Here is a 12,103-nt window from a genome sequence, read left to right as displayed (position 1 = left end):
ACACATACATGTTGAAGACTTTCCACCCAATCCAAAGCTTCTACCTGTCTATTGTGAACGCATCATACTGTACACATCAGCAATATCATCAACACTGTCAAAGCCGGAAACAAACTATATACTAGGAACGACAAGATAGAGGAGTTCAGAAACAGAAACAGAAACAGAACCAAGCTTTTCCCGACGTGATAGTGATTGATTGGCAAATCTCCACTCGCATGCATACACGTCTGGGGACGCCTTAGATGCATAAAACTCGGTACATCTGAGTGAGTACGTCCAGCCTCGTTGAGCCTCGTTGAGAAACGAGGGCCTGCCTGATCGCGAGTTAGCCTCAGAGTTAGTTGGTAGAGGTCGAAAGACGCAAGGGGCAGATGCTTGCAAATCTAGAGGCGCGCAGAAGATTCCGAGCCGAGCTCGGAGGTTGAGTCGATTTCTATACTCGGACCTGCCCCGACATTGAATCCCGACCAGCAACCCCTTTCCCCTCCCCCAAAACCTCCTCATCTTCGAATACTCCCTGATTTTCTCCACGAATTGGACTTGGTGGTCGGTAGGATCGCTTGTATCACGAAATAATCGCTTCCATTAGCGAGGTACAGAATTATGCATGGCTCACAGTAAGCAGTGGGTGGAAGCCAGTACTCAGGAAGCGGAGTCTCCATGTACCTATCATTTGACGCACCGCAAGATTTGCAAGCAGAGAAGAATTGTTTCATTCATAAGCTCTTCGCATAAAGCATTATCACCCTGCTGATGCATAGGAGAATTTAAGCAGTAAAAATATTCACGTTTCGGAAGGCATCTCGCCCCGAATTACCCGAACACCATGTTGATGCTCCCCGTAGCAACGCCATCCAATGCATCTTCCACCCATCATGAAATAATTACGCAGCCAACTCGGATTGGGTCTTTGGCGCAGGGCCGTGAATCAAGTCCATCAAAGCCAGCGCTCCGCTCTTCTCATCGTTCGTGGTAGAAACCGGGTCCAGCAGTTGTCCCTCCTGGCCCTCGTACGGTTTCCCAAAACTCTTGATGATTCGCCATGCGCGTCTGAATTCATCCCTAATAGACACAATCCCGTTGTGAGTTACCGTTCTAGCAACATTGTGATCGAGCTCGAATGGATCCTCGATGGCGAACAAATATCGATGTCTGATCTCCTTCGTTTCTTCCATCGTCTTCAGGGGAAGTTTAGGTGTCTTTGGAGCCTCCACTGCAAGCGGACCTTCGGGGCTATTGGCAGTGTCCGGAATGGTAGCCGAGGATGGAGTTGGTGGAGCAGCGATGGTCGTTTTCTGAATAACCGTCTTCGCACCAATCCATCCTTTTTCTTGCTTTGTTAGAATTCCCCCGGATGTCCGAAGGCTCAAGACCTCTCTTCCCCAATCGAAACCTCGGTTGTCAACTGATGACATCTGTCCGGGCTGGGCATAATATTCAAAGAATCCTCTTAACAGAGGTCCGATAGGCTCGAGGTTATTGTTTAGCAGCTTTCGGTCGGCGAGGTTCTTGATCTCGGTCTCATTACGCCAGAAGCGGACATCTCTACCCAAACAATTTGTATGAGCGTCAATCTCTGCCGGTGGTAGATATGCCGGTGGGTCCTTGTGAACTTCTTGGAGGTTGATACAGACGAACGGCTTGGCAACATTGACGAGATAATGAAGTACCATGAGAACATAGCCGTAGCTACTAAGAGTACCTCTATAGGGTGTGTTTATTCCACGGGTTTTTGCCCAGTGCTTGACAAACAGCACCATGACCTTGACGCGTGGATCGCTTTGTGAGTAGCACCGTAGTAGCTGGGTGTTATGGATTGCAAGCTGAGCCGAGAAGTTGATATCACATTGGATACCGATATCTGCCTTTGGAAACTCGAGATGGTCCTTAAAACGGTCGCGAGGCTTATTGAGAGACGTCACAGTTGGGTCGGGTAAAATTCTCATCTTTTTAACCAAAGTAGCTTGATCAACATCAATCTCCGGATCTACCGAGCCATAAAAATTCCGTGATCTCAGCAGCTCAACGTACTGCTCAACATCGGGGCGGTCCGAGTCTTTATATGCTCCAACTTTGAGGGCATGCTCGTAATCGATCGCCAGCTGAAGGGCCCGATGGTGGAGACCAACCTGATGAAGGGTTGCCTCGCCACGATCGGCACTACGAATAGACTCACGAATTTGAGCATTTGCAATGCCCTCAATGTAACGGTCAACAACAATCGAGGTGGTCTTGGAAACCAGTAATGGCTGTCCTGGACTCGTAAGCTCATTCAAGATTTTCTGCGCCCTTGCTTGATAATACATCGGGTCTTCATGTTGAATCTGCTCGAGAACTACCAGTTGAATGGAGTTGATTTTCTTGAGCTTCTCCGAGGCCAAGTATAGCTGCCTGCTGTAAAAAGCAGGATCACAAAGTAGGGCAGTCCTGTCTTGCAATGCACACCATGCCTCCACAAGCTGCGAACCTTCGTATTCAAGCTTCTCGTTAGGCTCCAGAAGCGGCCGGGTGTGCCACGCCAATACTAATCGTTCGCCGTCTGCTTGGGTCCAAACTCCATGAAGTGAGCGTTGCACAAAAGGCAAAGAAGAGTCGTAGAGCGGCAGGATCGACTGGTAATGGCATAGTCGATTGAACAATTCTTGCGAGTAAAGGCCAGAGATGAATGCTTTGCACACATCGTTGAGAATGGTCGACTCCTTCTCGTTCAGATCGGGTGAATTCATGGTAACGTCGCGACCGCCGAGTTTCCTCAATAATCGCTTAGCAGAGTTGCAGTAGTCCCCGAGGGACTGCTCTTCCTTTTGCTTGAGAGTAGCCAGGGACTCATCATACGACTCGAGCTTAGCTTTTTGGTGGTCGTTCCTTGGAGATGGAATTGGTTGAGTGTCTAGGTCTTGTCGGGCGTCATCAACTGCCGGTGTAGGTTTGACATCGTGGTGCTCATCCTCTTCCTCATGATCTGAAACAAAGCCGCTCTCCCATTTGTGGCGTTCTTGAAGCAGGTCAGACAGTAGTTTCTCCGTGGGCTTCTCACAAAGCTTGATGATCGGTACTCTGGTTCTCGTTAAGAGCCTAGTGCCGTAGCCAAGGTCTAACAGCCTTTTTTCCAATATGCGCGGTATCAGAGACTCTGGCGAATCAGCCGGGGGATGCGAATTTGGAGTAAGAAGTGCAAGGTCCATATCAGAAGCTTTAGTAGCAAATCCCGACCGCATGCTCCCGAAACATTGCAATTCGACTGTAGAGGGATCGAATTTCTCATTGCCAAGCTCTTTGGTCTCATATTCGGCGATAGCTTCTCGGCATGCTAATTCTACCAGAGCCCTGAATGCCTCCTTTTCAGTCTCTTCTTGACGATCAATACCCACTTGCGGCACACACAGGTTGACAAGCCGTTCGAGGTGAGAAGTTTGACTTGCTAGGTCATGTGTGTTTGGTGCAAATGGCCTTCCGCCGTGACTGTTCTGGGATCCTGGCTGGTAAAGCTGCCGATTTTGAACGGGCGGCCGACCACAGGAAGTTGGAGGCGGTTGTTGGTATTGACCAGGGCCTTGTCTCTGCTGAAGTTGGGGATTCGGACCGGATCGGTACTGATTCATTGGCGACTGTAGAGGGTTTTGCGGGTGCATCGGCCGCGGGGAGTAGGGGGATGCGGGACCAGGACCTTGATTCTGGAAACGAGGTGAAAGTTGCTGTTGTTGATGTTGTGATTGTTGCGGCTGCTGAGGGAATCTTTGGTTTTGATAAGTTGGTGTGCTATTGTTGAAGTTCTGATTTCCAAATTGCGGGTTGGGCGAATAGAAACCGTTTCCACGTCCTGCTTGAACTCCAGGAATAGGGCGCGAGTCAATGGGAATTGACAATTGGGCATTCATCTGGCGGCGTTGGGCCTGATTAAGCCTCTTCCGCCCAGGTGAGGATGAGAGTCCCGGAGGAGGCAGAGAATTTGGAGCATTGCTGGTTATAGGGAGCGGAGCAGAATGCGTGAACTGCTGCTGATGCTGGCCAGATATGTCAGAGTTGAGATCAAGGACTGGTTGAGGCGAAAATCCAGGTGGAGGGGGAAGGGAAGGGAGATTGTGCCCGCCTCTGGGGACTGAACTTGTTTCCGCGTTGCTGAGAATGAGTCCTCGAAGGCGGTCCTCCAGGCTTCCTCCACTTTGACCAGAATGGTCTTGATGAGGAAACATGGTGAGAGAGTCCGCAAGCAAGCAACAGCACGCGTGCAGCTGTATCTCCAGGCAGAGATCGACGCGGGTCGTTGAAAGTTCGAGGTCTGCTGTCGTAGATGAAAGAGCGAGGATGGAGAGGATGGAGAGGATTGTCGCCACTACCACCAGCCTGTACTGGTAGCTTTGGCAGTCATGTGATCTAGGTCAACGCGTGTTTGCTTTGGGGCTGAACTTGATGTGCCGAGAGAGGAAGGGCCGCTGGCTGGGTGGGCAGGTGCTGTGTTTGCTGGGTGCAATGTGAAGTAACGACGGGAAGTCAATTGAATGATTGAATGTGTAGAGAGGATCTATCTCAATGCGGACTGAGGCTCAGGCGCAACAATCGAAGTTCGCCCTTCAATACCTAATTGACCTCGAGAGGTGAGTTGAGGTGGAGGTCGAGATCGATTAGTCCAACAGCGATGACTGTCCAGGTAGAGGCCAAATCCCATTGTTCTCGCTTGTTGAGAACAACCGACTCTTCTTCTTCGGCCACAGTTTCCCTCCCCTGTTTCGCGTTCCGTTGATATTTCGAATTAATTTATCGGAGACAAGAAGAAGGGACAGCAGGTCCTCCGTAATTGAGGTGAGGCTTTCTAAAAGTTCGCGATCGCTTCCCATGCTGTAGTGCGACGCGACACAGTACCGGCTAGCCTGGTCACGTTACTGAACTACGTCTTTCCCCAATTAGGCCTAGCGTAGATTACCAAGTGAGCTAGAACTCACCTCGTCCGGGGCGGCTCATCGCAATCGCAACCTCTTCTCCCTTTCTCAACCGCAAAGAACCAACAAAGAACTACCACGTCCACGTCCACCTCCAACACCCCCAACCTCACAAACACGACACAACCTCTCCTCTGTACAACCTTGACACGACTGCTGTGCAACCGGCCACCGCACCTTCAAAATTTCCAAGCGATCGCATTATACCTACCGACCACTTCGCACAGACGTCTCCAGAACTCCGAGCTCTCCAGCTCTCCTGCGCAAAAGTAACATACATGACGGCGTGCTAGGCAAGCAAGACTGGGCGCTGGTGATAACCACGCGGGATCGAATCGGCTGTTCGCCTTTTCATAAGCTTCAGCATCTCCGATACGCATCATCTGCCGCGACATATCTCCAATAATGAGCGCCTCTCCCTCTGGCCAGTCCAACGGTCCAACTCCGAAAGGCGACGCTCCCCTCTATGTACGAAGATCCAAGGCTGCAGACCCTCTGAGACCGCGCAAGAAGCCAGTTCGGCGCACTGGTGCTGCCCCGCATGCCTCTACATACAAGCCGAATGGGCTTCCCGTGGCTGGCCGACCAACCCCTCAATACCCTGTGAATGGTAAATTGCCTCCTCGAGGAGCAGGTCCTGGTCCGAATCAATCCTCCAACGTTCCAGGCGCAGGAAATTCAAGTGCAAAAGGTGGCTGGACAACCTCTCCGGAGGGGCAGTTTATGGACTACCCGCTCTTTACAACCAAGAGAGCTATGCGGGAGGGATTAAGATATCATATTGCTCGGTTCGCATCGAAGAAGCCTGTTGATCCCAGCGATCAAAATGAGTTTACGAGACCAGTTCTATTGCATAGACGAGATCCCAGACAACCACCGCCTGGAAAGGGAGTCAAAGACGAGGATCAGACTACGATGGAAGCCCCGATGGATTCAAAGGAGCGAGAGAAGCAAGAAATTGCAAAGGCAGAGAAGGAAAAGCAGAGAGCTTTGGATCTGGCCCAGATTGCGCCTACCGGAAATAATGCCGCTGCACTCGCTGCGAAAAAGACGCAGGCTTTTAGGCACGAGAAGACTACCCAGGTGTATCGACTCGACAAAACCGAGGAGCAAAAAAAGCTGTCAGATCTGAAGTACGAAGAAGCTTTGGCGTGGCATTTGGAGGATGCAGACAACAAGAATACGTGGGTTGGCAATTACGAAGCGGCGCTGTCTGATACCAACGTCATATTCGTGATCGAAGGGGCGAGTTTCAAGATGATTCCCATCGAGAAGTGGTACAGATTCACGCCGAAGGGTCAATTCAAGACATACACTATTGAGGAGGCTGAGACGCAGATGGCAAAGAAGCACAAGGAATCAAGATGGGTCATGAAGACTAACGAGCAAAATGAATCCCAGCGGGCTGTGCAAGAATCTCGAAAAGCGATGGGTAGTTTATTCACTGTCAAGGCCGAAAGCAACACCTTCAAGAGCGTCGGAAAGAGAGAGGTCCAAGAAATGGACGACATGGATTTCGAAGAAGGGGATCTCTTCCAAGATGACGACGAACAAGTCACGTTCGATCCCGAGAATGACGAAGATGCCAAGGATGCCCAGGAAAGAGTAAAGAGAGATCGTCAAGGCGCCAATGTATTTGATCAAACCAACGAAGCTGATGTTGACGAGGAAGAGGCAGAGGATAAGAAGGCAAAGGAGGCGCGAAAAAAGCTCGGCAAAGATGTGACAAAGGCACTCAGAAAACGAGAGCGAAACTTTGTTTACAACAGTGATTCTGATCATCCATACTCGGATTCGGTATGGCTGTCTGGCTTTCGCTTTTAAGAAAACCCATTTCTAACTTATAACAGAGCGAAGATGACACGTCCGACGAGGAGAAGCAGAAGGAGATCGACAAGAAGAAGGATGAAGAGGCGAAGAACAAAGAGAAGGCCGAAGAGGCGAAGAATAAAGAAAAGGCTAAGTTGGACTCAACCTCGAAGCCCCCCTCCGGAGCCTCGACGAAAGGAGCGAATACTCCATCCGGCCGTCCCAAGCACACTGATCCTCTGGAGAAGGTTAAGAACTTGAAGCGAGCAGGTTCTCCTAACCTTTCAGAGTCGAGCGGCAATGAGTCGACCAGAAAGAAGCTCAAGAAGAAGCACCAGACTTCAGCTTCTGGCTCCTCCACTCCAGTCCCAGGATCTCGTCCAATGTCTCCAGCACCCCAACAAGCAGGCCCCGGCCAGATCTCACGAAAAGGCTCTCTCGTCAACATCAAGGTTAACCAAGGCAAGCTCTCGGATATTGTTTCTGCGCCTCCAAATCCAAGCCCCGTCCGAGGTAGTGCTGCTGGTGATGGCGAGGCCACTGGAGGTGAGGGGTCTGATGGAGGAAAGGCGCCACAGAAGATCAAGATTCACATTGCATCACGTGCGGGTTCCAGAGCAGGCAGCCCTGCGGCTGCATCCGGTAAGATTTTCCGATTGTGCAAGAGGCGTAGTGGTGGCTACATTGAGCACCCTGTTTTGATCAGATTTGCGGCATCCTCCCACACTGAAAATCATCTACTAACATATGCCACAGGCGAATCCCCTTCTTCTCGTGCTCAATCGCCTTCTGCTCGTGCCCAATCGCCTAGTGCTCGTGCTCAATCGCCTGGTGCAGGTCCAGTAGGTCCAGTCCAAGCCCACGAGATCCGCAAGGCTCTTCCGGCCAGAGGTATTCCTATGAAGGATTTGCTCAAGGTCTTTGTGGGTCGTGTTACTGCTGATAACAGAGCCGATTTCATCCGCTTGGTCAAGAGCAACTCAGCATATGGACAAGACAAACTGCTGCGGCCAAAGACAAAATAATTCGAGTATTGATGGGGGCAGCGAGTTGCGTGGGGAATTTTCTATCTGGAAGGAAAGCACACCAGTGTAGTATTTTTGCGAGGTTCTGCAAGCTGAGGGCGGAGTTTGTTGGATCTGCATGCGTGGTGGCACTGCATCAGAAGACCTTCATAGCATAGACATGAATAAAAGTGCCTGGACTCATATTTTCTCTAATCTTGTGGCTCAAGTGTGGTTGGTCTACGTGTCTTCCTGCCAAGCGTAATCGAGCTCCTTGTTCCGAATCGTGCGATTGAGCGCCTTGAACCTCTCCCCCTCCCATCCATTGCCCCGATCAACACCATCCCATTTATACCCAGGCCGTATCCCATACCTGTTCGGCGCCGCAGCTCCCTTGTAGGTTTGCTTCATCCACTTCCCACTCCTGCTCTTCCCGTCCTCCTTCCTCACCAAGAACTGGGCAGCCGGATCGTTCCACCGCTCCACCTCCCGCAACTCCTCATTCATCTCCACATCATCCACCCCCCGCGCAACAGTCATAAACCTTGCCTCGTCCAGCTCCTCCCTCCTCCTCTCCCTCGCCTTCAACTGCACATCACCCTTCTGCTGCTCCAGCTCCTCCCTCTCCTTGGCCGCCTTTGCATCAGCCTCCCGGCGCGCCTCCTGCCGCCGCATCGAGATATCAATCCGTCGACCCGTGGCGTCGCGGTAGACAGTCTCCTCCTCCTTCCTCTTGCCTCCTTTCCCCGTACTCAAGCCTAGCGCGGCTTGCTCTCTCTCCCAGGCCGCCGCCTCCTCCCTCTTCCGCTTCCGAAACTGCGCGGCTACGGCCTTCGCACTCTGGAGTCCCGCGTGGGTCCCGTCTCCCATCTTCACCACGCCGTCGTCACCGCCACCACCTTCCACCACCGGCCCCTCGTCCTGCTGCATCGCAGCGCTGTTCTCCTGTGCGGCCTGCGCGACGATCCGGTCCGCGGCCTCCGCATCCCCATCTCGAGGCTGCAGCGCAGGTGTCCCAACGGTTCTCCACGCGCTCTTCTTCGCCTTGCGGAACTCGGCAGATCCGGAGGAGATGGCGAGCGGGGTGTCGTCATCGTGGTTCTCGGTTGAGGCTGTCCAGCCGAGGGCGTCGTCGTCGGCGATGATGAGGCCGCTGTTCTCCTTTGGGTTCTTGCGCTTGCGTTTCTTGCCGCTGCTGGAGGAGGAAGGGGGGTCTGCGGAGAGGTACTTGGAGGCAAGGTAGCTAGAGAGTGACATTTTGGGCGGTGTTGGGCAGAGATTGACTCGTTATTGTTTCTGCCCCTTGGGTTGGGACATGAGGAGCTTGGAAGTTTTTGTGGGGCTTTGAGGGTGCACTACGGTACGGTACTTAGTGGGTGCTCCTCGGGGTGATTCGGAGGAGCTCGCTTGGAGAGATGGGCTCGCCCTTTTCGAGATGGCGTACGGAGGTAGGCCTTATTGTCTTGTCTCACCGCCCTAGGCTGGACCCACCTAAGGTACCTATCTCATAGGCAGAAAGTATTGCCCACTAAGTATGCTATGTAGACCTATCGAAGGCGGTCAGACAAGACGTAAGGCCTGAACGTCTGTACACACTTGGACATGTTTCTATTTCAAGACAGCTTGCTGATGCGGTCCTATCAAGCCACGTGCATTGCCAGCTCATAGCGTCATGGTGCACGCATGGTCAAAGGACGTCCAGGTGTGCCTGGTGACTAGATCCCGAGGTTAGTTGTTTCGGACTGGGTTTTAGGTCCAAAGAAAGGCGTGCAACAGCCTGTCCATCACGGATTGACGTCTGATCACGTGCTTTGACACCCGTGACACAATCCCCGCCACCGGATCCGGCTAGTGCCTCTGCAGGATAGACTCTGCTCACGTGATGTGCTGTCTGAGCAGGGGGCACTTTATCGCACGCAGCCAAGGTTCGGAGCCCCGGATGGAATCTCAAACATGCTCCTCTTCTTATCACCCCGCGCCTGGCAATCAGTCTACCGGTATCAATCCCATTCTCCTTATCATCGTCTATCAGCCACGGCCACGGCCATGGCCATGCATCCCGTATCCCATCCCGTGATCCGATACGGGCGATGCGCCATGATTAATTATAGGCAGAAGTCAGTCAGGTCAGTCAGGTCAGTCAGGTCAGTCAGTGGTCACGGTCATGGCTGATCGATCAGCTCAGCTCAGCTCAGCTAGCTCTCACTCAGCACGAGATACTTTGTTTGACGAGATAAAGTACCGGTACCGGTACAGTAGTAAATAAAGAGAGGGGGACGTGCCTCTCTTGCCCTACCCCCCTCTGATCTTCTCCCCCCCACCCTCTCCAAGCTTTCAATCTCAACATCAACAACAACATCCCCATCACCCAACCATTCTCCTCCCTATTCCCGCAGTCTCGTACTTACGTACCGTTTCCTTTGCATCTACCTCGACGTCGTCTGGATAGTATCATTCACTTGTCCACTATCCGGCCTCCGCCTCGTTTGACTCACTCGTCGTCCCCGGACTGCCCGAGGTCCTCTCTCTCTCTTTGTCTTCCATACACCGCACCACGCGAGCATATCTCTTCTTTGACTACGCCTACGACTACGGCTACGAAACTACCACTTCATTGTGTGTGGTCCGCGCCTTCCTTAATCAGCAACTCTCACCTGCCTACCTGAGCTATATTCTGTGAGTGACTCGTCAAGAGACACGAAACAGTCATCCGGTGTAACTTCCTTCGTTTCGGTCATCGGTCGTCGACCTCCTCTGATCGACCTCAACTCGCTCTCCCTACGTATCTCTGCCCAACTCGATCCCATATTTCTACTATTCTTTCAACATTGCTCCATCGACCGTCTTGGAAATTTCCAGGCCTTTGTTGCTTATTCCAGACCTTTTGAGTACAAAGAACCCCCCAGATTGGAGTTTGACGCATCTCCAAGCTTTATCAACATCACTTCCAACCCTTTCATCACCTCCAACCCTCCCATCGCCACACTACATCTCAAACTCGACTCCATCATCCATCATGTCTGAGACTTCCTCCAGAAACCCGGTTGCTCCGGTCGAGCGAAAGGATATCAGAGCAGACAACCTTGCCTTCAAGCACGACAAGGACAAGAGAGAGAAGTGGAGCAATGGCATCCGTATACCTTGCGGTACTCGGCTTGACCCCGTAACCGATGAGATCGTGGCTAGCAATGAGAGCCAGAAAATCCGAGTCCGTCCTCACAAGCAGTGGAGTCAAATGTAGGTCGCGAACACCCACCGGCCCTTCTCCAGCTCAGGATCCTTCACTAACAAGCGAACAAACAGGTCCGGGGAGCACAAATCCCATGCCAACAAACCTCCCAAGCCGTACGGCAGCTACGATGGACGATCCCGCCTTGCTCACAAGAATGCTGCTATCGTTGAAGCCAAAGACAGCGGCGCCAACCTCTCTAAATCCCTCCTCGAACTCATTCCCACACACTCCAACAACACAGAGTCTGCTATCCAAACTGCTCTCAGAGAATCTGCTGCCTTTGGCCAGGCCGAGATCCTCTACAGCTTTGATAACAAGGGTCCAAGCCCTGGTGATAAGGGCCGGCAGGTTGATCTCGGAAGCTTGGTGGATCTTGCAGAGCAGAGGTTCCGTAGCGATCAGACGGATAGGATTGTCAAGGGCGAATATGAAGTCTTGGACCATGATGGCGAAACGACCGTCCTCGGCCGAGGAAAGGGCAGGAAGAGTCCCAAGCATAAGGCTGCCAAGCGTGTGGTCCGAGCTTCTGACTCAACTGTCATCGAGGACGATGACTTTGAGTTTATCGAGCGCGACATCTAAATTCTCTTTGTTTGCGTTCGAGGAGCGATGGCTGCCCAGATGGTAACTTCTCTCTAGTCATGGCATCTTGAGGCATGCATGGATTTAGCGTATCCGGCGCGGGAAGGGGCGAGCCCTTCTTACTTTTTGCTTATTGCGATATTGGCTATGAGGGCATATAGCCTACCCGTGTACAAACGGGGAGGATGCCTAGGCGCACGGTGCTTGAATGCTTTGTTCTGGACATTCGGCTGGCTTGGGCGCAGTGCATAGCTTACCTTTGTGCGTGATGGCATGAGGAGGATGAATTGATGTTTGGGGGTTTGCATTAGATACCTATTAGTGACTATCAACTGCTTGCTTTGGCTTGCCTTCGCAGCGTCAGTAGCTTACACAATTCAAATGGGTTTGTATAACCTGAATCTCGGGATCAGTGAGGAGGTTGACTGAGCTCGCGTAGGAGTTAATCGTGCCATCTTTTTAATACAATTTTTGTTTTCTGTTTATGCAAAATGTTTTTTCCCTTCGTTTTTACGGACAGATCTTCATCTGGGACG

The 12,103-nt window shown here is 52.0% G+C and overlaps 4 protein-coding genes across 5 annotated transcripts; 2 read left to right on the top strand and 2 right to left on the bottom strand.

Annotated features, from left to right (window-relative positions):
- Positions 1-887: 887 nt before the first annotated feature.
- Positions 888-4,196, bottom strand: L3040_006166 (uncharacterized protein; the record flags this gene model as incomplete). Of its 2 annotated transcripts, none has more annotated exons than XM_007288394.2 (1): positions 888-4,196. In XM_007288394.2, one exon carries the CDS (start codon positions 4,194-4,196, stop codon positions 888-890), a length of 3,309 nt encoding a protein of 1,102 aa, XP_007288456.2. The 2 variants fall into 2 exon arrangements, with proteins under 2 accessions (XP_007288456.2, XP_066011319.1); XM_066156718.1 differs by having other exon boundaries at positions 888-1,676.
- A 1,149-nt stretch (positions 4,197-5,345) lies between these two features.
- On the top strand, positions 5,346-7,774 carry L3040_006165 (uncharacterized protein; the record flags this gene model as incomplete). The annotated part of the gene is made up of 3 exons (XM_066156715.1): positions 5,346-6,737; positions 6,791-7,391; positions 7,506-7,774. The coding sequence occupies 3 exons, from the start codon at positions 5,346-5,348 to the stop codon at positions 7,772-7,774; spliced, it is 2,262 nt and encodes a 753-aa protein (XP_066011318.1).
- Positions 7,775-7,993: 219 nt separating this feature from the next.
- Positions 7,994-9,010, bottom strand: L3040_006164 (uncharacterized protein; the record flags this gene model as incomplete). Its single annotated transcript, XM_007288396.1, has 1 exon — positions 7,994-9,010. One exon carries the CDS (start codon positions 9,008-9,010, stop codon positions 7,994-7,996), a length of 1,017 nt encoding a protein of 338 aa, XP_007288458.1.
- Positions 9,011-10,769: 1,759 nt separating this feature from the next.
- On the top strand, positions 10,770-11,567 carry L3040_006163 (uncharacterized protein; the record flags this gene model as incomplete). The annotated part of the gene is made up of 2 exons (XM_007288397.2): positions 10,770-10,990; positions 11,057-11,567. 2 exons carry the CDS (start codon positions 10,770-10,772, stop codon positions 11,565-11,567), a joined length of 732 nt encoding a protein of 243 aa, XP_007288459.1.
- Between the last annotated feature and the right edge of the window lie 536 nt (positions 11,568-12,103).

This window comes from Drepanopeziza brunnea (genome assembly GCF_022702325.1).
Source record: "Drepanopeziza brunnea f. sp. 'multigermtubi' strain 214-2 chromosome Unknown ctg10, whole genome shotgun sequence".
Lineage (NCBI taxonomy): Eukaryota > Fungi > Ascomycota > Leotiomycetes > Helotiales > Drepanopezizaceae > Drepanopeziza > Drepanopeziza brunnea.
Note: the sequence above shows the minus strand (reverse complement) of the source record. Positions and strands in the feature narration are given on the sequence as shown.